The following is a 25457-nucleotide window of genomic DNA, read 5'->3' as shown; positions in this document are numbered from 1 at the left end:
GCCTTTCAAAAAAAGTCCAGAAAAGGGGACCACAGTTTATAACATTTGTTTTTTGGCCCACAAGAGATTCAGGGTAGTGGCTCAGTTTCTGACCACATTACTGAGGTTTACTACAGTGTCAAGCTAATATACAGTGGTGCAGCGGTCTCCATTCCACATGTTTTCTATGGTTATATTAGCATCAAAATACACTTGAAGTGTTTGAAGTGCTACATGTAAAAGGCTTTCCTTATGGAGGATGCATATTTTCAAGAATGATGTTTGGTCCTGAGTTCACCCACTTTAACAACTGTGTCCGTCCTGATTGTCCATGGGAAATATTCAATTATCAAAATAAAAAAAGAATTCATTTGTTTTCTTTTCTAAAAACAAATATAGAAGGTATAATTTATTAAGTTAACATAGGCTAATTCTGACTAATTACAACAATCCATTTCACACTGATCAGTAGCTGCACTTCATGTTCCAGAGGTTGTTCAACAGAATTAAACTTAAAAACATTCAGTTCTGTTATTTCAAGGCGCATCCTAATTTATTTTTGCCTATCCAAAATGAGAAACCCATCCAAGTCAAGTAAAATACTTTTACCACAAAAAAAGAAAGAAAAAGAAAAATATTTAATTTTTAGGATGATGACTGAAGTACTCTGGTCTTCTGCAGGCACATCCTTTACTACTCAGTTTTTAAAAATCCTGGAAACACCTGCTTTCAAGATTACCTGTCTGCATAACGTAATAATCTGTGTGTGCAAGAGAAAAAAAATGTCTTCTAGAACATCGAAGGCCCTTTTTTTTCCCATTGTGATTCATTTATTTGATTACTCAAAAAAAAAAAAGAAAACTGGATCTTCATGGGGCCCCTGCTTGGGTTTGAGAATGTCACTACTACGCCCCTGTGTCCGCTCAACGAACCCACTAGGTCGGGAAAAAATCAGTAAACTGCATTTTTAAAGCCAAAGATTGGCTTTAAGGCTCCTTATTTATTCCCACCGTGGCATACATCGAGCAGCAGTTGAAGACAGCCGCGTTTTTTTTTACGGCTTTTAGCCCACCAAACCACTTGGGACGTTATACTCGACGGCTTCATTGAACGAGCTCACAATCAGAGAGTACCAGGAAGACAGACAGAGGGAGAACTGTGCTGAAAGAACAATGGGAGTAGACGTCGAAACCCTCAGACCAGGAGACGGTAAAGCTTTTTTTGTCCTCCCCTCTTTGGTTCCAATTATTCCGTCCGTTTAAAACTATATTTGCCTTTGGGTGTATATCAACCTTCGTTTTCTTTCTTCAGGAAAGAATTTTCCGAAGGAAGGATCGACAGTTTCAGTTCACTATGTCGGTAAGCCTCGCCTCTTTTTGACCATTTATTCATTTACTTCGAGGTGAAAAAATAAATATGTATTAGTATAAACTGGGTTTGTAATAAGCATAATTTCTCATTTCGTGGACCTGCGGACAATTAAATGAGAATTTGATTGGTGGCAGCAAGCTAATTCTGTAGCTAGCACTGCTTAGCTTAGCTTAATTTAGCGTAGCATAGTTTAGCGCCTGGAAATGAGGGGGCGGATAGCCGGACTCTAAAGACACCCTCTCTGTAATTCCTTCCCACCTTTAAGATTGCCTCGTAATACCTACAATAAATAAAATGCGAGAAACTGCAAACTATCGCTAGGGTAACGTGTGTCTTTATTCTAAGGATTTGTGCTAATGTGAGATATTCTAGCCGCATCCTGACGGCAGCTTCCGGCGTCCTAAGATGTCGAACAATTCCTGCTCAAACTAAGCTGCACCGTGTACCCTCAGCAGTACATTTTTACCCAGTCACCCTGTGTGTGAATACAACATGACAGTCACTCGAATCTTTTAATTTGTATCGTTTGGCTTCGCAGAGGCTATCAGGCTTTGACTTTATTAATTTGGGGGTGCTTTCCGACAGGCACCCTGACAAACGGCAAGAAGTTCGACTCCTCCAGGGACCGAGGATCACCCTTCCAGTTCAAACTGGGCGCAGGTGAAGTCATCCGTGGTTGGGATGTAGGTGTAGCTAAGGTAAGTGGAGCTTTGAAGGGGCACACTGATCAATGTTATGTTAAACACATGAAGATACGTTCGGTGCCTTCGTTTTGGCAATAGCTCCGAGTCATTTCCCCCTCAAAAATAACAAAAAAATATCACTGTGGCTTACTTTAGTGTTTATGTGTAAGATTATTGTAAGTCACAAATGAATCTGTTAAGATGTTTCTGCCTTTTATTATCAGAGGCTGCAAATATGAGCAGAAACCAGGCCATCCATTATCTACATTTTACACTCTGAGCCATTTTATCTGATGTTTGCTAGCAAGCCATTTTAATTCTGTTATTTCAGTACTGCTTTTTAGAGCTTATGTTTTATCATATAGATTTTATTTAATATTTGCATACTTATTTTAGTTTACATTTTCATTTCAAAAGGATTTTATTTTTAATAAAGTAATGGTCTGCCAAAAATACCAGAGATTTCATTGCTTGGCTAGATTATGAGGTAAAATTGTATCATAAAGGTATGTCAAAGATCGTAATTAGGATTGGTTGTTTTTTGCTTTTTATTTCATGTTTCTTATTAACTTAGTCATGAAATGCACAAAGGCCAAAATACTACTGTGGTTATGAGGTGTATAAGTTTAAATATTTCAAAATACAAACACAATCTTCTACACAGAAAAAAAACCCACTTTGCGATCGGTTTGGTTGCCAGCAGCTTGCTGCTGTTGCCTGAAATTTGCAAGGAAGACACTGCCTTTTCCGCAATCACTCGCCCACTACTTGCTGCACAGTAGTAAAGCACTAAAAGGTGCAAACAGGCAGTGCAGAGCAATCAGTCATGCAAACTGCAGCTGCTGCACACACAGTGAAACTGTTCATGCTGCATGTTACAGTAACAGAAAATACAGGCAACTTTCATCTGGGGCCTTCAGGCCTAGTATTTGTTGTTGTTTGTTGCTGTCTCATATGGCTTCACTCATTTAAGCCAGCGTGAAACGTCTAATGAACTATATTCACTTGTGTAATTTTTTTTTCTTTTCTTTTTAACACATCTTCAAAGCTGTATCAATCACTGGGATGGCTTTTAAAACAAAGTAAACTTTGTTCATTTCACTCACCTATCTAACTTGGTCTTCATCTCCTCCACAGATGAGCCTGGGCCAGGTGGCCAAGCTGACCTGCTCTCCGGACTACGCGTATGGCAGCAGAGGATATCCACCCCTGATCCCTGCAAATTCCACTCTTATCTTCGAAGTGGAGCTTCTGAAATTCTGAGGGTTTAAATTGAGTGTTACTATTCATTTTTTTTCTTCCTCATCCTTTCCATCCACATTTAATAGTTTGATCAAAGGTGCTGTCATTATCATTCTCAAACCCTGATTATTGTAGAAAGAATTTGTCTCAAATACATCTTGTGTAGATGTATTTGAGACAAATGAGAACAGGCAAATAAGCGTCTTAAGGTAGTGAGATGATTGTGAAGTCTCTAAAATTTGAAGTAGTAGTAAAATAATTTGGGGAAATGCTGGTAGCTTTCTTGCTGGAAGTTGGATGACATCGGTAATACTTTTCTCTGTTCAATAAATATGAAAAACCCAGCTTAAGACCAGAATTCAGCAATGTCTCTGTTCAAAGAAATCAAAATCCACCAAGGCCAGTGCTTTATCTTGTGAATTTTAAATAAAATTATTTCAGTTGTTTCTTTCTTTGACCATGCTCAATCTCTCCACTGAAGTGACCAATAGATTCTGGGTTTTGTTTTTTTTGTTTTTGTTATTTAAAACTCTGTGTAACAGCACTGAAAATCTAACTAATTAGTGATCTAGAGGTGTTGGTAAATGACTTTACTGACCTTTTAAACAGTAGGCTCATATTTACCAAACGCATATGAGCAATATTGATCTCATCTCACTTTATGTAGAAAGTCTTTGCCAAAAAAAGCCTGTTTAATAGGTTTCAGATGAATTTAAACTGGCATTGGACGAAAAAAAATCAGTATTAAAGGATATGATTGCTGAATCTGGCCAGTTTATATTGGTAACCTGAAAATGACAATTTAATGCAGTCTTGGATGCTAAGTGAAATTTGAGGATTTATTTAGCCTTATTTTCTGCCACTTGCCTGTTAAATTTTTAAGTTACCTGTTTATCTGCATCTTACCTATTACTCAACACAAAGGGCACACGATAGCACGCCAAAAAACAAAGTAACATTTCAAAGCGTGTTGGATATCAGTCCTTTTTAGGAAATTTTCATATTGTTCAAGCGTTTTTAAAGTAATGTGGTAATCCCTGTCAAAACACATATAACACCTTTTAGTAATTTTTTTTTTCTGAGTAGATTTATCCCTTCAATAAAAGTATTGATTTCACAGCTTAAACAACCAAGAAAAAAGGAAACCCTTTCTATGTTTGGAAATAGTAATGCACGGTGACCTGTTCAGTTTCAAACCTAATCATGCCATTTATATTGTTGGTTACATTTTACGAAACCTGTTCTCCTTTAACTTTCCTCCTGTATCTTTGAAGTTACAAAGTGTCTTTTGTCATAATACAGTCACATTACTGGTAGTGGGGGGGTGTTTCTTCACTGTATCATCCATTGGAATTTGTCTTATCTTTGGGAACTGCATTCTTGAATTAAAAGCGTAAACTATAAATGTCTCATTCATTGCTACACCAAGTCTCTTTGGGAATTCTAGTTTAGAAGACTGCTGTATTTCCAAGAATTGGTGCAGATTTCTAAATGACTAAAAATGTGTTTTTGTTCTGCTTGCTTAGACGTGTGTCAAAATTGAAATCCTTAATAGGAAAGATTTCTGCTCTGTGGGTTTACTGGTTGGAGTTAAACTGATCTGTAGCAGTTTAATGATAAATCCTGACCAGGAGTGTGAATTGCATTTTTTTACTTAGCAATACTTTAAGTGTGCTTTTTTTTTTTTATATAGGAAAGAGATGAGTTTTTATAAAGTGCCTATAAACAAAGAGTATTGTTAGGCTAATAGGCATTGCATTACTGTAATTAAAAGCAGTTGTTTAAGTTTTATCATATTAATGCCTAATTGAACATGTTAATATTATACAGCTTCTTCAGTTAAAGACAATAGTATTTGAGATATATCCATTTATTTGATGTCATATATATATATACACTGAGTTCATGGGTTTATTTTTAGTAAGTTTATCAATAATTTAATGTAATTATGCTAATATATCTGTAATAGCTATTTTATAATACAGCAAAGCAACACCCAGGGTGCTCCTGCTTGTGTTGAGAGCCTAGCATAAAGTCACACAGGTGCCGCAGTTTCCTTGATCTCGTCTACATGTTTGTGTCCATGATGCACCGCCATCTAGTGGGGAATAATTGAGTTGCATTCACTTAGACTCAGTAAGCTACCATCATATATATGTCATAAGATTTCAAATTATTTGACAATGGCTGTTTTATAGTCTGTTGTGTAAAAACACAAACAAAATAAACCCCAAATAGTATTGATATTTACTGCAGTTTATGCCCCTAGTAACCTGCACCACCTAACGGATGAAAACAGGAAGTCACTGTAGTTTTGAGAAAACTTTTATGATGACAGAAAAATTTCAAGCATCAACACGTTTTTCAGGTCATAATGAAACAGCATTGCATAAAATACCATAAAGAATATATTGCAAAATCAAAGTGAATTTACTCAAGTACAGGTGTTAGAGCACATCATCTCATGTGCCACTGTGCTTTTTTTCATTGTATATTCTGATCTTGATTTGTTGAGCTGTAAAGTAGAATTTAGCAACAAACATATACAGATATACAGCCATTAATATAGTTATATAGCATAGCTACACTTTTACTGTAATGCACACGATGCTGGAGAAACAAAGCAGAGTTCAGCAATAAACAGAAATATTTGGGCACAGCCTGGTGGATCTGAATGTCTCAAGATTACTTTATGTAAGAAGGATCCATCAAGTGGAACGATCTTTGTTAAAAGGATCCCGGTCATTCGATATGTGTTTGGGCTTTTATGAGACCTATTTAACAAAGCCCACCTCTGCAGTCAGTCACGAGCTCTCCAGCTAATGATCCAGATGATAAGTTTTAGCCCGTTACACTTCCACTTACTAATTTACCTGTATTAGCTCATTTAATATAACATGATTTTCCTATATTAGATCGAACTCTATAGTATTCATTATTTTCCACTTTCTCCGGAGCTACATACAGGTTTTCACTTTTTAGCGTTTGTGTCATCTAGCAATCACTTTCTTTATTGCAGAAGCATCGTAGCAGAAAAGAAAAATAAACAGATCTTCAGTACAAGGCGTGTAGTTTGCCTTTCTGAACACTAGAGGGCACTCTGGTACTCTGGAGTTCATGAATTCAGAAGGCTATATAATAATCATTATTGTACTCCAAGAAACTGATTGTTGCAGCATTCTTAGTGTGCTCTTTGTTCTCTGGCTGGGGAATCAGAACTTACATGATCAGCTGCTAATTTCATTGAACATGAGTTCAAAGGTGACAAATGTTAGCTGGTTGCTGGCAGTTATTACTTATCCCTTTTTTTCTACAATGACCAGTAGATGGGAAAATATAGTATTATAGTATTAGTATTATAGTATAGTATAAGATCAAAACATCAAGAAAATAATTTTCTTCACAACACAGAGAGCTTTGTGATCTGGTAGGTGAAAGATCTCCATAATTTCCACTCTTGATTTGCTTGTAAGAGTCACAATCTCAGGCCTTAGAAACTGAAATGTTAAGAAAACACAAATACACTCAAATGTATGCCATTCTACTCCTCCTTTTCATTAGGAATCATATGTAAATGATGAAAATATGTTAGTTTTTTTAAATTATCATATTAAATGTAATTTTACCTTTTCTTCACAGGAGGTTGGTGACTTTATTCCTGTGTGGATCATTTAGATTGTTGTAGCCCTGGTTATTGATCCACTCAGTAATGGTAGTTAGATGGTCATTTCTCATGACACCTTTGTTTTGAAGCAGAGAAAACCATGTCTTTACCATCTCTGTGCTGTGTTTCTGAAAACTGTTTTCGAAGGTGTCAAGCCTGGTTTTACTCATTGGGTTGTTCTGAAAGTTTTTCAAGTCCTTTTCACTATCCAACCAGAATGTTGGCATTGCACCAAGGATCGTCAGCTTGAAGGTTCCCACAATATCATCTTTACTTATTGTGTTGGCCAAGTGTGTTTGTGATGTTGTACTGGGAAATTCACAATGTATTTCTTTAGGCACGTAAATGATTGGGCGTTCACCGCCATGATATTTGTGTACATCAGAAATGTTCCCAGTAATTGAGTTTGTTGCCATTTCAAGCATGGCTTCTGCTAATCTGCTATTCTGGTTCAATTTTCTGGCCATCAATATGCTATTGACTGGTGGCTGGTGATCTGCATTGATGAAATGCCCAATTCCTTTATTTTTTTATTGCATATGTTTTCCATTCTTTGCATAATTTCACTTTTCCAACTTCTTCCTGATGTAACTTTTTGCTTTCTTTTATGACTTTTCCAGAATTGCTTTTGCTGTTCCTCCAGTGTGTGATTTAGTTTTTTCAATCACTGTGTAGAGGGATGAATTCAGTTTGTTCTGCCAGCTGAGGTCTTCATGGAATGGCTGTATTGCAGTTTTGCTTAACTCTGTGAAAACGGCCAGCAGCTCTTTCAAAGTAAAACAGAAAACATAACACAGAAACTCGCACTTGACACGGGGATACAGCAGACAGAGGAGGCAGCAACTATGGATCACAGAAAGAAAACCAAAACACTAAAAGTCTAAGAAAACCCACACAGAGAATCTAAACTAAGAATAATCCTATAACCCATAAGACAAAGCTAGAATATAATGAAATAAACAAAATCAAAGAACCAAAAACACAAAACACTGGGTCAATGAGCCAGGCACCCTAACAGACTTATGGCCAATATAGTAATTAAAAGAGAGGAAGGCCCTAACATCGGCCAGTGAGAGAGTGGGGGAGGCCAGCTTTAACCTGACGAATGGGAAACAACCATTGGGGGGCTTTGACACAACACCACCCCCCGCCCCGGGTGAAGGCAGAGATCAGAGAGAGACTCGAACCTAGCATGCCATTAGATTCAATTACAGGAAGAGGCCCCTGAATCCCACCCACAGCCAGGATATGGATAGAACACAAATAAATAATGAAATGAAATAGACTGAAAATTTAACTGAGTAATCAGGAAGCCCTGTGTTTGGGTCCAATTTTCCGTAAACCTGACATTTGTTTCTTAGTTGCTTCACACTAACGGTGCCTATTCCATCTAAAAACAGCAACATGGTTTCCATATGACACAGAGTGATGACTTTGAATGAACCTGGTTGATTGAATCTTGATTAAATTTGTATTGTTGCTCTGACCACTTTGCAAAGACAAATTAAAAACTCACAAAGACAACCAGCTTGTGTGTAATTCTATTTATTTCAGAATGTTCATAACAGTGGCCAATTATGTTTATAGGCCGTTTTCACCAATATGTTTTAAATATATTTAGATAAACTTTTAAAGTATGTAATATCGTATTGGTACATTTACCTGCAGTTTTATTGTCCACTATTGTGTAAAAACATTTCCATAGAGATAATATATTTTATAATTTCACTGTTAACACCCCCCCCCCCACTACCACCTTCATAGTTACACTGAATTAAACAAAAATTATACACCGTTTGCATGATAACGAATAGGATGCTGCTGACAGTGAACTACATGCAGGTTTTTTTTTCCTGTAGCTTCTGTGATTCATCAAAAGCAGTTTCTTTATCTCCAGAGCTCCTTTCACAGTCAGGCTCTGCAGAATTACTCCAGCTGTCACCTTGTGCTCCAACCAACAAAAAAGAAAATCAAGCTGCTAAACCTTACAGTTTTTCTCAAATGTTAAAACACAAAAGCCAATCCTGTAACCCAAATGACCAGTAGTCTAAACACATTTACTAAATGTAGCCACCTATTCCAGTACCATAAACACATGTCACATGAAGACACAATTCACAAAACACAACCCTCTGTACTCATAAATCTAAACACGTTTTTCCTTGCTAAAACACATGTTGCAAAACAACTCTGCTCATATTCTCAAATGAAAGCCCATGTGATGCAAAATGCTTGCCACAGTCACCAATCTTTGAACACAGGGAACACACCTGGCGTCAGTCACTACACACAACGACTCAAAATTGAAGACACCTGTTGCTAATGATGTGACCCCACCTATAAAAGCATAGTTTGGTGAAGATGCCAAACAATCACAATGGATGAAGGCATTTGAGCGTGCGGAAGGAGAAGAGCTGCAGGCCAAAGAGCTGCAGGCCAAAGAGCTGCAGGCCAAAGAGCTGCAGGCCAAAGAGCTGCAGGCCAAAGAGCTGCAGGCCAAAGAGCTGCAGGCCAAAGAGCTGCAGGCCAAAGAGCTGCAGGCCAAAGAGCTGCAGGCCAAAGAGCTGCAGGCCAAAGAGCTGCAGGCCAAAGAGCTGCAGGTAGTGATGGCCAAATGAAGCTTTCTGAAGCACTGAAGCTTGTGTTGAAAAACGGTTCATTACTCGAAGCTTTTCAACACAGTCCTCTCTGGTGACATCTGGTGGCCAAAAATATGAAGAGCAGCTTGAATCCACAAAATAAAACCAACCGCTTCATTATGATTGCCCACTCTACTGAGTGGAATTCTGTCTGATATTGCGCCGCCGCTGTGTTGCTTGGAACGTGTAGTTTTTGGTGGTTAAGAAAATGTGTTTTATTTGTTTAATAAATAGTTTTGACCAGTAAACTCTCCTTGTTATGCACCATGGTGTGGTCTTTCTTTGCTTGGGACTTCTTGATGTTGGTAAATACAATAATTGAAAAATACCACGTTACATATATATACATATAATAATGTAAAACACATTATGGAGTATGCTTCTGCTGTGAGGTCTTTCCTCCATGCAGGTATGCAATTAATCGCCGGAGGGGTGTATTTATAAATAATAGCTATTATATTAGGGAAATTTCCCCAGACATATTTTTGACCTGGGGGTAGAATTGATTGTGAAATGGAAAAGGAAAATGCTTATGAACTTGCAAATTAAAAACATGATGCATTTAAGGTAACCCTTTTTCATTTTTATTTAAAAAGAGAATTTGTTCTAGTGTGCGATGGCCGAACCTGTTCCTTTTCGTGGAGATAATTTCTCCTGCCTTAAGGAACATCCCTTCACATGGAACAGAAGAGGCTGGAGTGCAGAGAAACTGGTAGAGATGCAGTTATACAGTCTACCTGGGCCCCACAAACGATCAGATAAAGAGAATAAATAAATTCAATTGCTGCACATTTGGCAGACTAACATTTTCAGATTAATTAAACAATAAAATATATATTTTTACAACATTACATGTAAAGAATCAAGTGGAAGTTTTTCTAAAGTTATTTAATGATATTTATATTATGGAAGCAGATTTTTGACATTTGACCTTTTTCCCGTTTTCAGATATAATAAACACGCACAAAACAAAAGCAAACGGCCAGAACACAAAGCTGGAAAACCCACCCGATTGACAAAAATCAACTCAAAATTCTCCCACACAACAGAACCTCCTCTATTCCTCGCTGGCTCCAAATCTCTCAGTGGAATGATCAGTGGTTCGCTATCTGTCACCATCAAAACACTCCACAAATCCCGCGAATGATTCGCTTCCTTATAAACCATTGAATCAGATACTGAAGCAGTTAGGTTCTAAATGAAGCTTCGGACGTCACTGATCACGTGGCTCTGGCCAAACGAATCAAGCTTCGACACAGTGCTTCTGAAGCAGTGTGTTGATTTTTTTGACACACGCACCGGAGCTTCAGCTTCAAGCGGACCATCACTAGCTGCAGGCCAAAGAGCTGCAGGCCAAAGAGCTGCAGGCCTAAGAAGAGGAGTTTGGAGTAGAGGAGGAAGAGGTGAAGGCCTAAGAAGAGGAGTTTGGAGTAGAGGAGGAAGAGGTGAAGGCCTAAGAAGAGGAGTTTGGAGTAGAGGAGGAAGAGGTGAAGGCCTAAGAAGAGGAGTTTGGAGTAGAGGAGGAAGAGGTGGAGGCCAACAAGAGGAGTTTGGAGTAGAGGAGGAAGAGAAGGAGGCCAACAAGAGAAGAAGACAACCTCGCACCATCATAACAGATGATATGCGAGCAACAGTAATTGATCATGTCATTGTCCATGGCATGACAATGGCTGAAGCGGGACGAAGAGTACATCCAAACCTGAGTAGGTTCACCGTGGCCACCATTATCAAGGCATTTAGACAACACAACAGGTATAGTACGCTATTGCTTTCTTTGTCACACTACAGTTTTACAGGCCTGTGAAAGTGGTCTGTTACTTTACATGTAGTTTTACATATAAATCAGTCAATTGACAACACATGTTTCTTTCTTTAGAGCTGAAAGAATGCCACATAGAGGTGGGAGGGTTGCCATATTCACAGCGGCACAAGAAACCCTCATTGCAGATATGGTCCGTGAGAACAACTGCATTAGACTCCGAGAGATCAGAGACAAAGTCATTGCAGATAATGTAAACTTTGAGAACATTGATGCTGTCAGCGTGTCCACAATGGACCGAGTTCTCCGGCGCCAACAGATGAGGATGAAACGGGTCTACAGGGTTCCCTTTGAGCGCAACTCTGCGCGACACATAGAACAACGTTACGAGTATGTGCAAGTACGCATACATCCATGTCCACAGTACAGTTAGTGGACATACTGTGTTGCTTAGTGGCCTACATTACTTCTGGACAATACTGTGCTACCTGATTGACCGTTCTGAACACCTGTACGCTTTTCCATGTTCACAGAGGATAATGCAGTTGGACGCGATGGCCAGACCCCATGAGTACCTCTTCCTGGATGAGGCTGGCTTCAACCTCCAGAAACGAAGGCGAAGAGGCCGTAACATCATTGGCCAAAGAGCCATCACTGAGGTTCCTGGCCAACGGGGGGGGGGGGGGGTAATATTACTCTTTGTGCAGCTATGGGTACGGAGGGGCTTGTCCACTGGCATGCTGTCCTTGGGTCTTACAACACCCAACGTCTCCTCACCTTCCTAGAGGAGCTAAAAGACATCCTCCTGGACCGTCAACAACACCATCCTAGGCTAGCACATCACATGTATGTGATCATTTGGGACAACGTCCGCTTCCACAAAACACACCAAATCAGAGAGTGGTTCACCACCAACAGTGACTACTTTTTAAACGTCTGTCTGCCACCCTACTCCCCTTTCTTGAACACTATAGAGGAGTTCTTCTCATCATGGAGATGGAAGGTTTATGACAGACAGCCATACACAAGAGAGAACCTCGTACGGGCAATGGAGCTGGCCTGTGCTGACATCCCAGTGGAGGCCTTACAGGGATGGATTCGCCATTCCAGGGCGTTTTTCCCGCGGTGCCTAGCAAGGGACAATATAGCCTGTGATGTGGATGAGGTGATGTGGCCCAATGCAGCTCGGCGACATGATGCCGCACAGTGACTGTGTGTAATACTGTAAAAAGACCGTGTAGACAGTAAAAAAGACTTCACACCCTGATCATGTTTCCGAGAGTACTGTTGTGTGCGATAGATTCTGTTTTTGCATTGAGTTGTATTACAGTAGTGTACGTACATGCAGGATGTTTTTATAGATTTATAGTCTTCATGTGAAACTCACAAATCTAAATGCCTAATCCTCTGCAGGGTTCTATGACGATCCGTTACTGTACAGTTTATAAAAATATGCATTGGCAGTTATGAACCAAAGAACCTTCTCACAAATTGAGCATTGTGTTTTCAATTGTTTTGCTGTAGTGTGTAATGCTGTGTATAGTGTTTACAGTTTTGACAGCTTCGAGCTGCTCTCTTGGTGTGGGAGTTTGAGTTTTGCAGTGGGAAGGTGTGGTTGTGTTTATGTAGCTTTAGAGAAGGGTGTTCTGTTTGGACATTGGGGGACCTGGTGGTAACGTTTGTGACATGTGTTTTAGCATTTGAGAAAAACTGTAATATGACACATGTGTAGTTTGTCTCTTAAAAACACTAGGGGGCACTCAAGTACTCTGTGGATGATTTAGAAGCCTTTCAGAGTGATTAGTAATTTACTACAAGAAATACTTTGTTGCATCATTTTAGTGTGCTCTTTGTGCGCAACAAAAAACAAAACCTGTCATAAGCAATCTACATTAAGCTATAATGGCTAAACAAGCAGTTAGGACTTTCTTTTTTTTTTTCTGTGATAAGCACAAAAATTAAGTTAAAATTAAACCAAAGGTACAGAGATATCTGATAATGATGATTAGGCAGGTGGAAGATCTCCAGGTTTTCACTGTACTTCATTTGCTTGTAAGAGTCACATTCTCTTCTCTCGCAAACTGAAAAGAAAACAGAAATCCACTCTGGTCAGATGCTTACCACAATGCATGCTACTCCAGGTACCTCCCATCCCTTTCATTATGAATCACAAATAATATGATGTAAAATTTGATGTTACCTTTTCATCAGAGGAGGTTGGCAACATCTTTCCTGTGTGGATCGTTTTGATCTTTGTAGCCCTGGTTAGCGATCCAATTATTAATAGTAGTTAGATGGTCATCTGTCATAACACCTTTGTTTTTAAGCTGGTCAGACCATTCCTTTACCATCTTTTCACTGTGGTGTGGAAAACTTTTTTCAAAATCTTTAAGTCTGCTTTTGCTTATATTTGTATTCTGGAAGTTTTTGAAGTTCCTGCTACTATCCAACCAGAATCTTGGCATTGAACCAAGGATTGTCAGCTTGAAAGTACCCACAACATCATTACTACTTATGGCTCTAGTCAAAAGGTCTCTGAAGGCTTGTGATTTTGTACTGGGAAATTCACGATGTACTTCTGCAGGCACATAAACTGTTGGAAGTTCACGGCCATGATATTTGTGTACATCAGAAATGTTCCTAGTAGATGAGTTTGTTGCCACTTCAAGCATGGCTTCTGCTAATCTGCTATTCTGGTTCAATTTTCTGGCATTCAATATGCTACTGACTGGTGGCTGGTGATCTGCATTGATGAACTTTCCAGTTCCTTTATTTTTTTTTGCATGTGTTTGCCAATCTTTGTATTTTTCTACTTGGCCAACTAATTTCTGACGTAACTCTTTGCTTTCTTTTATGGCTTGTTTGGGTGCAGTTCCCTCTAACATGTACCAGTCCCCTCCCCTGATTGTTTCAGTTAATTCTTTCCGCTTGATGAAAGGCTCCCATTGGCCTGGGTAACTGAGGAGAGCATCAGCCTCCACAGATCGAAGACGATTTGCTTCCACAGTGATCTCTTCTTCACTGGCTTGTGGTTTCATTCCACGTGCCAAAGCATGAAACAAACAGCTCTTGCCTTTGTTGTCTATGCTCACTGTCTGGTTATTGATGTGCACATCATAATGGCCATCGGGGTATTGGTCACTCTTTGGTCTGTAGATCAGAGTCACAGTTTGACTGGCATGTCGAGTGTCTGGGCTCAGCTCCTGCATTTTGGTAAGTCTTCCATTGCTGTCCTCTGTTAGGATGACAACTTTAGTGCCAGTGGCTTCTGACAGGACTCTGATATCAAGGATGGTGCCTGCAGTCGTGGAGTTCTTGATCTTTTCAGCATGTGATCGTGAGCGCTGACCTGCCTCTCCTTCAACTTTTAGGTTAGAATTTGGGTGTTTTGGCATGTATGCAATGTATCTGTTGTCCTGTCCAGCTCTGAGCTTTTCCTCTGTTCTTTCACTCTTTAAACCCTTTCTCACATATTTACCAATAACACCATTTGCCTTGTCTTTAACAATAGAAAACATGTGACTGGAGAACTTCTGGTGGAAAACTTCCACCAAAGCATCAGCCAATAACGTACTGATGGTGCTGGCTAAATCCTGCTTGAAATCTTTCAGCAGTTTAATGTCTTCTGCAGACAGATCACTTACATTCACAGTCTCTGATTTTCGTTGCTTTTCTTTAAATATTTTCAGCTGTTCATGAAAATTTGAAAAGAATTTGTCTGACAGGCTGAGCACTGCACTGATGGCTTCCCCTGCCAGTGTGACCATGTGGACACCTTGTATAACTGTCAGAATTGCTTTTGCTGTTCCTCCAGTGTGTGATTTAGCTTTTTCAATCACTTTGTAGAGGGATGAATTCAGTTTGTTCTGCCAGCTGAGGTCTGCATAGAATGGCTGTATTGCAGTTTTGCTTAAGTCTGTGAAAACGGCCAGCAGCTCTTCCTTTCTTCTCTCGTCATTCAGGAGATCATGAAGTTGTTTTTTGTCCTCAAGTTGTGAAAGAATAATGAGGTCTACTAATGAAGATGACGGCTCTTTTTCTATTTTTAATTTCACATCATGATCAGTTCTCTCTTTCACCTTGCTTTCGGTTTCTTCTAATATTTTTTTAATTATTTCATCTTCTGCCTTTCCCAGTCCAAAGGTGATGAGTTCTTCTGCAATTTTTTTAGCTGTGTGTTTTACTGCATTCCTCATATTTGTCTTTAAAACAGTACTGAAGCCATCTTTAGCTTGTCTAGAGAGAAATTTTGGCATTGACTTAAGCTGTTTGCCAAATTTAACTAAGGATTTAAAACATTTGAAGCCCTTTGAAATCAGCTTTCCAACTCCAAACCCAATGAGAGAGACACCAATAGAAATGGCTTTGTCTATAGCCCATGACTTCCAGCTGAATTCTCCTGTCACCATGGCCTCAATGCCAGTGATGCAGTCTGATATTCCCTCAATAATCAGTCCCATTCCAACTTGAGCAAATGTTCCAAATGTAAATACAGTGAGCAGTGCTCCTCCAACAATCTGTAAAACTCCAAGAAAGAACACCAGCAGACCTTCCCATGAGAAACGAGGCTTTTCTTCCACAGAAAATACATATTTTAGACCTCGTCTGTAGAGATTGTAAGCTTCATCTTGGAGATCTTTATCAGCATCTGAAAATAGTGAGAACATTGGGGATTTTGGGGCCATTGCATCCCTCCCTTTCTCTCTTATTTCTCGTAACTTTTGGATGGCCTCAGTAATGTTTTTTTCAAAGTAACTATACATTGTGGACCTGGTTGATAACTGTTTTTCCAGGCTGGTTGTGTTGCTGTTGGCTGAGTCTGCAGAGGACATTTTTACAAACTGAAGACAGACTATTAGTTCCTCATTAAGAAACTTCAAAGATTCCTGTGCCTTTGTTAGATCATCTATGGCCTTAGTGAGGTAATCTGATTTCTTTTGTTGTATAGTACAGTATGCATGATTGTAAAAAGCTACAGCTGCCCAGCTTTCATCCTCTGCTGTGGCTTTTTCAAACAGTCTGGCTGCAATATCCCACTTTTTTTCATCCAGTGCAATATTTCCAAACTTGATATAGTGATAAATGCTGGAACTTGGTGAAGTCTGACTTTCAGACTGACTTTTTGCCTTTGACAAATCAGCTTTCAGACTCTCTTGCAGTTCATTTCTTTTCAACTGATCAATTTCTTCTGATTTAGTTTGCAGCCAAATCCCCCAGAACTCATTCATGATGGCAACAACAGCTCTTTCCTCGTCTCCATCAGTGGTGTCATAAATATCTTGTAGTGTTTCACAGTATTCTGAAAAAAGGTCCTCCCGCAGTTTCATCTCAGCAACATCGTTCATCATGTGTTTTATCTTTTCTGCTGCAAGTCTGTCTCTTGTGCTCTTGGCTTCCTCCAGAGAGGACACTGTGCTGAAAGATGGCTGCAGGTGTTCGGTGGAAATGATTATCTGAGCAGATCCAGGTTTACCTTTGCGTGCAGTTCGTCCAAAAGCCTGGAGTTCCACCCTCGTATTTTCAGAAAGGAAGGAGAGGATCACAAATAACCCTCCATTATTGTTCACCTTTGGGGACACTTTTATGTCTGTGCCACGGCCGGCAAGGTTTGTGGCAACAATGACATCACCAGGAAGCAGCTCCTTGTCTATTTTACTCAAACTGTCTCTGTCACTGTGGCAGTAAAGAATCAATTTTTTATTTGGGATGCTGCTCTTCAGCTCTTCGTAGATCTCTTTGGCTTTGTTTATAGTTTCACAGATCACCAACGCTGCTCTTCCTTCTCTGTATGAATTTGGGGAAATCTGAGCTGTGACCACATGTTTTATTTCAGATTTCCATTCTTCAGCTGTTTTTTTCAGAGTACCTTTGACCTCAAATAACTTTTTCCTGTTGAATGTTGACATTTTGCACACAGAGAGATTTGGATACAGGTCCTGCAAAAACTGAATGTCTGCTTTGCTCCCCAGTGTTCCTGTTGTTCCGTATATTTTTCCCTGGTATTTCTCAAAAAACGAAACGTTGGAAATATAATTTGTCACTGTTGAAATTGTGCTCAGTTTGACTTGGTGTTTAATCTCCACAAACTGCTGCAGACCATCCCCCCATTTCTTATTCAGTTCAACAATACCAGTGGATCTGAAGTCCACTGGACAGACGTTGTCATTTTCTACGACATATTCTCGTCCTTCTTTCAGTAACATTGCCAGAAAGGCATTCTGAACCCACACTGAGACTTTCTTCTCCACCAGAGTCTTCAAGAATCCAGGAATGCTGATTTTGTCTTTATTGTTTTCACATGGGGTGTACTGAATCCTCTCAGAGATCAATTCTGCAATGGGCTTGACGAGAACTTCTTCTGACTCATAGAGAGGACAACACAATCCTTCCTCCAGCACAAGAAATGAAAGCTCTGGGATGTCCCGGTCATTGTATGGACTGCACTTTTGAAGACAGAGTAGTCTCTTGTCATCTAGCGTGTAAACAGTAAAGCCATAAGGCACATAGTCCTCAATTTCTTTGAAAAAGTCTACCATAGCATCCTGACTCACTGTTTTCAGTTTACTGAGAATTTCATGGTTTTCACTCTTGTAGATATCTTCTGAAAATCCTTTTGGCACAATGTTGGATTCTTCAGCAATAGTTAAAATGTCCATTGGATGTTTAATTTCACTGCCTTCTGTGTTCATTGAGTCATAGATGGCCTTGAAGAATGAAGCAGGAGGACCTCGTACAAATGTCTGATGTCCTGTAGATAGGAAGCCATACTGACTGACGTGGCTCCAGATCATGGTGAGAATAATGTTCAGGTGCTGCATGGAGACCATGGGGCTGGACAGGTATGTCAGCTGCACTCCCTGATCCAGCAGCAGTGAGTCCACTTCATCGATAATGATGCACTGAAAGTTACGATCAGCCCTCACATCCTTCATCTCAAATATTTGGCGAAGGTGATCAGCAGCAAAGGCTTCAATGGTTCCATAGACCACGTCCTTCTGATAGCATTCTTTCCGATCTTTATCCTCATTTTTATTTGTGTTTGTGTCGACTGTAATGCCAAAGTATTTGTAAAATTCTGCCCATTCTTCAGCATCTCTTTGGCATAACACAGAAGAGCTGGACACCACATCCACCTTTTCACCTCTAAGCACACGCAGCACTGCAAACATCGCTATGACACAAGACTTTCCTTCTCCAGTTCCCATCTCCAGGAGCTTCCCAGTGTCAGACAAGGCCAACAGGCACCAGCTTATCATCTGAGTTGTCCTGGGAAACCACTTCCTTTCAGCTTTGTGGAGGTGTACAGCATTGCATAAGACTGCAAGGACCTGCTGTAAATCCCCAACCTCCATGCTGTGACTCAGAGTCCTAGCTCGCTGTATGTCTCTGTGTTTTTTAATTTCACCAGTTTTGATTAAGTTTGTTACATGAGTTACTATGTTGTATGATTTACTCAGTGTTTGTTCATCAATTTCTTTCATCTGCTGTATTTCATAAAAAAGGTTGTCAATGCTTTTAGTTTTCTCATCTTTAAGGCTCTTTTCTAGATGCTGGATCAGATTCTTAGTTGTGCATGAATCTATGAGCTCAAGGAGAGATTTATTGTTTTCATCTTTCCACTTAGAGGAAACCTGATATGTTTCCATCAAATGTAAAATCTTCATGATGAAAATACAGTTTTGATCATAGTGGTGGTCAGTTAATGTTCCAAGAAGGTTTAAGACCTCTACTGGTGACCAAAGTCTTTGTTCCCCAAGATTTGAAACCATCTTGAAGACTTCTTTGGTTTCTTTGTCTAAGTCTTGGAATTGTTCCACGCAGGCAAATAAATTCTCCAAACAACATTTGCCTGCAGGATCTGTCATGTTTTTAACAGCTTCTGTTTCTCTAGCAAACACTTGCAAGAGATTTTCAAGAAAAGTCAAAATAAAGATCTCATTAGAAAGCATTTTCTTCCCGGTGATTTTCTTTGAGACGGTGATGATTTTTGTGTCAGTGGTTGTATCTTGGTTTAGATTGCTGTGGAGCACCTGAAAAAGGGCCTTAATGAACATGTGTTTCAGTCCCACATCTTCACTGTGAAATTTACTCATGAGGTTCTGCAGGACCTCCGCAGCAAACACCAGGGAGTCATCGTCTTTGAGTCTTGAAAGCTCCAGAGCATGCAGAACACTGAGACTTTGTTTTTCAATAATAAATCCACGACTAAACGGTGTATGCCCCGTTTCCATTGCCTCTATGCCACGTTGAACATAATCTGACACAAAATCATCCATTGTACCATAAACAATGTCTGCTTCATAGACATCCTGGAATGATGGGTCAGTCTTCTTCATGTTTGTGTTAAGTGAAATGTTAAGGTGCTTGTAGAAGTCAGACCACTCCTTTGTTTGCTCCTCTGAGTGAACATCGGAGCTCAGCACAATGTCCAGTTTGTTTCCCATGCAGACTTGCATGGCTGCAAACATGGCTGTAACACATGGGTCTTCTTCCACACCAACCAGTTGTACCACTCTACTTTTATGAGTCAGCACCAGTCCACACCACCGCACCATCTGCCTCACCGTGGGCCACCAGCCTTTTATATTAAACACTGCTTTGGAGAGCTGACACAGACATTTCTGTATGTTGTCTGCATTCAAAGATTCACATTTAAATAACTCTTTCATAAAAGGTTCTTCTTTTGGTACATTTTCTGTATATTTCAGGACACCAGTGTTAATGTTTTTTATCATATCAATGACAGAGTCATCCAAATTCCACAACATCTTTACTTCTGCTAGAACTGCAGTTACACTGTTCTCATCGTTTCCTCTTAGAGTCTTTTGTAAATCCTGACAAAATCTCTCAGCAGCAGCAGATTCAAGGAGCTGGATTAGAGAGTGCCCACAGTCATCTATCCAGTCTGGTGGTATGTCATACACTCGTACCAAGGTAAGGATTTGAGTTATGGAATCATCATCTGCATATTTCTGTGACAGTGCTTTAAGCAGAGTGACTGCTTCCATTGGAGTCCATTGGTTTCTTTGTACAAGTTTGAGGAGCATTTCAGTGGATTTTGAGTGGGCTTCTTTTCCATTTAGATCTGTGAGTGTGAATAAGAGAAGCTTTAAACACTGGATTTCCATCTTTAAAGTGAACACAGAGGCTCTTCCAACTGCACTCTGCAGTGATGATGTAAGGGTGCTCAGGAATTCAATTATAAAGAGGTTCTCAGTGGAAATCTCATATTCTGCCCATTGTTTGGCTATGAGGACAGCATCATTATCAGATCTGCTACCATCACTGAAAAAGTGCATCAGGTTCAGATACAGGGCTTGAGACAAGAGGAAACTCTCAAAAACACCACATGCTGATTGGCTGATGGATACCAAAAGGGACTGCATATGATTGGAGATGGTTTGTAGGGAAACTCCTTCAGATATTTCCAGAGACAGAGCACAGAGCTCTGTGATGAACACCTGAGTGTGCTGCAGAGTGCTGATGGATGGAGGAGCACGAATCCACTCATCAAACAGAAGTTTGTCCAGGACTGAAAGGATCTCACTGAGCTGATCAGCTGTGAGCTGACTCAGACTGAGATTTGAAAGTGGAAGACTGCATTTCACTGAGAGGATTTCAAGAAACTCATCACTGTCACTGCCTGATTCATAGCTGGCTTGAAACTCATCCAGATGCCCTATTAGAACATCTCGTTTGGACTCACATTCATCTAAGATGTGGCTGCTCAATTTTTTCTCAAACTGCTCTTTAGCTTGTTGGTGAGATTCTTTTAGTCTTTGATTCAGTTTTTCTTTCTGTTGCTCCTCCTCTCTTCTCTTCCTTTCCTCCTCTCTTCTCCTCTCCTCCTCTCTTCTCTTCCTTTCCTCCTCTCTTCTCCTCTCCTCCTCTCTTCTCTTCCTCTCCTCTTCTCTTCTCATTTCCTCTTGATCTCTGATTGGCTTATTAAAGCAATAATCACACTCATATGCATCATCGTAACCAACTGGTCTGTAGTATTCACCTCCATTGAACACATATACGTATCGCCCATGAATAGTACTTTTGTAGAAGTCATCAAATGATTTGCATGGAGGCAAGACTTTAAAACATTTGCAGCATCTCAGGGAGCTTCCCATGTTACTCTCCTTTGGTAATTCATTACCCATTTTTGATGTTTTGGTGTCTAGAAGAAAGGTTTCTAGAAGAAGAAAAAAAAGAAAGAACAACTTAATGATCACAGACTACCCCAAGGCAGTGCCAGAGCATTTAGGCAAAAAGTATCACTCAAGCGCTGTTTTAGGTCATCTCCCAAGACAGGATCCTGGGATCAATTGGGATAGAAGGCAGAGGCAGTGATACAGGAAACAAAAATGAGCCTGCCAAGCTGGTGAGTGAGAAAGGGTAAAGAAAACACTGCACAAACCTACGCTGCCCAGCCTTTTCCTCACAAACCACGATTATTAACAAAGGGGATGAGCTGAGGCTACAGCTGGAAGATAATAGACTCACTGGGGACTGCTGCAGAGGATTTACCCAGCAAAACCCAATGCACTTGTCAATACAGAAACCAGAACTCAAAGAAACAACAGCAAGGTGGGGGTCTTTCCCTTTATATTATTGAAAAATGAGCAAATAATACTAAGACTGTGGACAATCACTGCTCTCCAGACTTAGAGTTTGTGAGATTTTTCTTCCTCGTGAGATTCAAGCTATTCTGACCACGGCACTAGATATAGCTTCCAATGCTAAATCTAACTCAGCCCTTAGCCTTCTACATAATGCCATTCACACCCACCTGAATAAGAAAGATGAATAAGAAGCAGCACACATTAAAGCTGACGTCTTTAATCATGTGGACTTAAAAGTAGTGTTCCCCAAATTTCACTTGCATGTAAACTGTGCTACATCTGTGAAAAGGATAAAGTCTGCTCCAACATTAAACAGAGCTACTACAAAGCCTCACCATCACCCGCCTGGGCCAGTTGGACCACATATCCCTGTTTATGTTGCCAGCTTACATCCCCCTCGGGAAATGATTTTACATTTTAAGCACCCCCAAAACAAAAGCTTCCCTGTCAACTTGTGGCATCACGGCAGCATCTTAGTACCATCTAAGTATGTTTCTCTAAGTAAAAAGGTGAATGGTGATACTGTCATGTTTGGAGTTGGTTCAAGTGTGGACCCAAAAGCAGACAGAGGAGGAGGCAGATTGCAAAGTGAAGCAAAACTAAATATAACATACATGAGACAAGAGTTTCCAAAATAAACCAGGAAATAACTAAAGCATGAGAACACCTTACACAGAGATGGGTGGTATATACTGAAACAGTGACTAAAAGCAAACTATAACCAAGAACTAAGCTAGATAGCAAAACTGTAAATAAGAATAGCCCAAGGATGAAAACAAAGAAACTAACCATGAATATTTGTAATAGAAAACTCCAAAAACTCAAAGCACCATAACACAGGACACCCCAAAATAAACATAAAAGCAAATGACAAGATTTTAACTAGCTGTCTCTCCAGCAATATGTTATATTGTGGACTGTATTGTGGACGCTGTCCCCAAGTCTTAAATGAATAAATAAGATGTCATTAACACAGCAGTAGGCCCAGGCTATAACTAAACAATGGACACGCCATGCAGTTATGTCTTACATACTTGGCTTTGAAATGACGACTCTGGTTCAGTTTTGTTGAATTCCTATTTCCAGACTCCGCACTCCTTTGCTTGTCTATGAGGATGTAGAGACTGTGAAGAGAGAACGGGGGACTGAGAAACAACAAGGGAAAAGCAGAAGTGCAAAATGTTAACCGGTGTCTTATTTTACGAGTAATATCTTTGACAGCCCATGTTGCTCATATGCAGAGGAATTTGGCTGAAAGTCTTTTCTCCTCAGTGCATCTCTCCATCAGTATTTTCTAACTGTATCTTTGGGAAATATAAACATGCAAAACAAGTCCATCTAAACAACACCATGCAGCTCTGTGTGTCTTCATAGCTCCAAATTAGGTTAACTTAGTGTGTGCACAGTAACCTTATTGCCATCTGTCAAACAGATTATTTAATAGCCAAATCTAGAAATGAACACACACACACACAACACACAAAATACAGCACTTACTTTCTTGCTATGTCAAAATAAAAGCAATACGAAAACAACTTCTCATCATTAAGTTTTTTTTATGCTTTATGTGTAATAATGGCCATAACTCCTAGTAGTTAATAGCCCTACTTTATGATAACCTCTTGAAGTTAAGCTAAAAGTCTGCGCATAAATTACATTTTGACTAAAGAAATATGCATTAAAATCAGTCATTTAATCAAATCAAATTTGATTATTGATCACATATAAACAGATATGAAAGAAACTCCTTAGCTCACTCTGGATGTGCATGAAGTGTTCTGAAGTCTGCCACATATAAAATAACACATTTATGCTTTTCACCTGTCTCTTGGTGTGATTTCCTGCTGCCTCGACGTAAAGACAAAGGTACACGTCTTTGCTTCAGAGGATGTCCAACACCATCTGGGTTTACAGCTGTGTCATCCAGAAAACCACAGTTTGTGTCCCCATCGGAGCTTTTATTCTGCCCGTGAGTTTCGTTTTGAGTCGTCGTAACGGGACATGTTATGCTTTGTACGTTTTTTAAACTTTCTGTTTTGGGGTTGTTTCACCAGCTATTTACTTTTGCTTTCAGAGTTAGTCATTTGAGCTGTTTGCAAAGGTCAAGGCATGTAAGGGCTTAGAAACGTGACACTGAAAACAAATGTTGACTTTTCAGATTAAAGATATTTTCACTTGGACTATTCCACCAGGCTCCTCTCACAGTGGTACATCCCATCTTCCCAATATAGAAAAGTCACGTGTTTTCTGAGAAATTTTGTTGAAATGTCCTTAATTTATGGTTGACCATAAAACGACAACGATGCATATTAAGTAGAAAACCTTGAATCAATAAATAAGTGAGTATAAAAGTTTGTTATGGTTTTTTTTCTCATTAGATTTACTCAGTTATTGCTTTTGGTTTTTTCTTTTGTAGATGGAGTGACTGAGCAAATGGGCTGGGTGGGACTCTCCTTTACAGATATGATCCAGACCAGTTGGAGGCAGAATATCATACAATTAAAACAACAACAACAACACCAACAAAACAAACAAAAACAAAAAAAATTCTAAATTTTTAATATTGATTTAATGAAATGAATAAACCTGTGATTTTAATGCAAAGCTGCCTCTTGTTATTTACATGTTAGAATCTGTTACGTCTGGTTCAGTTTGGGTAAGAAGGAAAAACAGCCGAGTCCGTGTAGGTGACAAACATAGTGATTTTATTACATGCTTCTAAGACAGAAGCATGGGAAGACAAGCGTACAGCCACAGATCTCTCTAGAGTGGACCGTTCCCCATCCTTATATAAACCCATGATGACATCACACAGTTAGACCTTACTGGAAATGATAACAGTCTCCCCATAGTCCAAAGTTCTCCTTATACAAACATCAGATGATACTTTAGAGAAAACCAAGTGTGTGACATGTCATGTTGTGCAGTTCGGTGAGCCTGTGTGTCCAACTAGAGAATGTCCTGACATGACCTCCCTGTGTAAATAAGGGTGAACGTGCGTGTTTACATAACTCTCTATGTGCATGTTCTGATGTAGGCCTGCAAATGAATTAGAACAAGGTCCTGCTAGACCCTCCAGTTATGGACGGTGAATACAATGCTGTGGATACCATTTGAGACTTGAGTACAATGATGATAACCTGCATACATTAATCTTTACTCAGATTACCATAGATATAAAACAAAGATTATACTGTCATCAGATTCCACAATGGTAAATGATTAATGATTGATACTTCTAATTATAACTGTGATCATAAGAATACAAAATAAAATATCTCCTGGTCACATTCCTCCTCTTTGGGCTGGCTTGCCAGCCCAACTCACACCAGGATTTGTCTCCAAACCAAACAAACACGTTATGACACTTATCAACCCCAACACCTCCGTTGTTTTCCAATTTTCCCACAACCCAGCTGTTCTTTTAGCTTCAGACTCGAGTTTCAGCCTGTCACGCTTCAGGCCCCTTTACCACCTCCTCTTGGAGTGAAGAAACGCCCTCGGAATCTT

General features: G+C 39.7%; 3 protein-coding genes across 3 annotated transcripts; 1 reads left to right on the top strand and 2 right to left on the bottom strand.

Moving 5' to 3' along the window:
* Window positions 1–851: 851 nt before the first annotated feature.
* On the top strand, window positions 852–4680 carry LOC113011199 (uncharacterized). Its single transcript, XM_026150632.2, has 4 exons — window positions 852–1188; window positions 1291–1338; window positions 1936–2048; window positions 3171–4680. Exons 1-4 carry the CDS (start codon window positions 1152–1154, stop codon window positions 3294–3296), a joined length of 324 nt encoding a protein of 107 aa, XP_026006417.1. The 5' UTR covers window positions 852–1151; the 3' UTR covers window positions 3297–4680.
* Window positions 4681–7665: 2985 nt separating this feature from the next.
* On the bottom strand, window positions 7666–19953 carry LOC145421707 (uncharacterized). Its single transcript, XM_080292306.1, has 2 exons — window positions 13538–19953; window positions 7666–13418 (listed from the first exon to the last, which is right to left on the bottom strand). The coding sequence occupies exon 1, from the start codon at window positions 19890–19892 to the stop codon at window positions 13545–13547; it is 6348 nt and encodes a 2115-aa protein (XP_080148432.1). The 5' UTR covers window positions 19893–19953; the 3' UTR covers window positions 7666–13418; window positions 13538–13544.
* On the bottom strand, window positions 19898–24575 carry LOC145421978 (uncharacterized). Its single transcript, XM_080293033.1, has 4 exons — window positions 23769–24575; window positions 22982–23071; window positions 20028–21517; window positions 19898–19915 (listed from the first exon to the last, which is right to left on the bottom strand). Exons 3-4 carry the CDS (start codon window positions 21483–21485, stop codon window positions 19898–19900), a joined length of 1476 nt encoding a protein of 491 aa, XP_080149159.1. The 5' UTR covers window positions 21486–21517; window positions 22982–23071; window positions 23769–24575.
* Window positions 24576–25457: the final 882 nt, after the last annotated feature.

This window comes from Astatotilapia calliptera, chromosome 18 (assembly GCF_964374335.1).
Source record: "Astatotilapia calliptera chromosome 18, fAstCal68.1, whole genome shotgun sequence".
Lineage (NCBI taxonomy): Eukaryota > Metazoa > Chordata > Actinopteri > Cichliformes > Cichlidae > Astatotilapia > Astatotilapia calliptera.
The sequence above is the reverse complement of the archived record's forward strand: the minus strand, read 5'-3'. Positions and strand labels throughout refer to the sequence as shown.